The sequence below is a fragment of the Poecilia reticulata genome, unplaced genomic scaffold, assembly GCF_000633615.1.
Source record: "Poecilia reticulata strain Guanapo unplaced genomic scaffold, Guppy_female_1.0+MT scaffold_155, whole genome shotgun sequence".
Lineage (NCBI taxonomy): Eukaryota > Metazoa > Chordata > Actinopteri > Cyprinodontiformes > Poeciliidae > Poecilia > Poecilia reticulata.
Window position 1 is genome coordinate 700,662 of NW_007615016.1, and position 848 is coordinate 701,509.

At 47.3% G+C, this 848-nt stretch overlaps 1 protein-coding gene across 1 annotated transcript in view; it reads left to right on the plus strand.

Annotated features, from left to right (window-relative positions):
- znf346 (zinc finger protein 346) overlaps window positions 1-848 on the plus strand; it is a 35,234-nt gene that overhangs the window by 8,134 nt on the left and 26,252 nt on the right. The window contains exons 4-5 of the mRNA XM_017303049.1: window positions 312-459; window positions 549-842. Of these exons, the coding sequence (XP_017158538.1) occupies window positions 312-459; window positions 549-842 (442 nt within the window). The remainder of the gene's footprint in view (window positions 1-311; window positions 460-548; window positions 843-848) is intronic.

An 848-nucleotide genomic window follows, 5' to 3' on the forward strand; every position in this document is an offset into this window, starting at 1 on the left:
GTCCTGCGTGTTTTATTCTCTCCCTGCTGGTAGAAACAACCTGTTCAGCAGGTCGATGTTCTTCTTGGGCCTCTAATGAGCCTCATTGGATCCAGGTGTGTTAAACCAGGGGGAGAATAAAACATGCAGGACCCACTTTGGGCTCCCCTGCTCTAGTGCATATACAAGTTTAATGAAGAATCTGCAGAATGATTAACTAATCGATTAGTTTAATCCGTWAATTAAACATTTTTGGTTGCTGCATCTTTAAATTGAACCGTTTCCTTGTTGTTAAATGTTTGACCAACTGTTTGTGCRTCTTTTCTCTGCAGGATTGCAACAACGGAGACACGGACCGGCTGAAGGCGTGCCACCTGTGCAACATGACCTTCACGTCTCCGGTGATGGCCGAGTCTCACTATCAGGGCAAATTTCATGCCAAGAGGCTGAAAATGAAAGCTGTTGAATCCCAGACTCCAGGTTGCTGCTTCCATCATATCATCCAAAGAACATTTCCTGTTTTATTTTTGCATTTCTTGTGTTTTTTACACACACCTTGTTTTCTGCAGAAGCCTCTCAGATTTCACAGCCAGCAGAGAAACCTGCCGACAATCCAGCCGGCGGTTCTGAAACCGACAACAACAACAACCCAGATCGCTTCTGCTCCACCTGCAAGGCGTCGTTCAACAACCCGCTCATGGCSCAGCAGCACTACGCCGGCAAGAAGCATAAAAAACACATGACCAGGCTAAAGCTGATGGAGACGTACGGCCCCTCCACCGCACCAGGTCAGACTGCTGCCCGGTTCTGGTTCCCCTCATTCGTCCTCTGCAGACTCACTGCATTAATATTAGTGGCATACTGCAAAT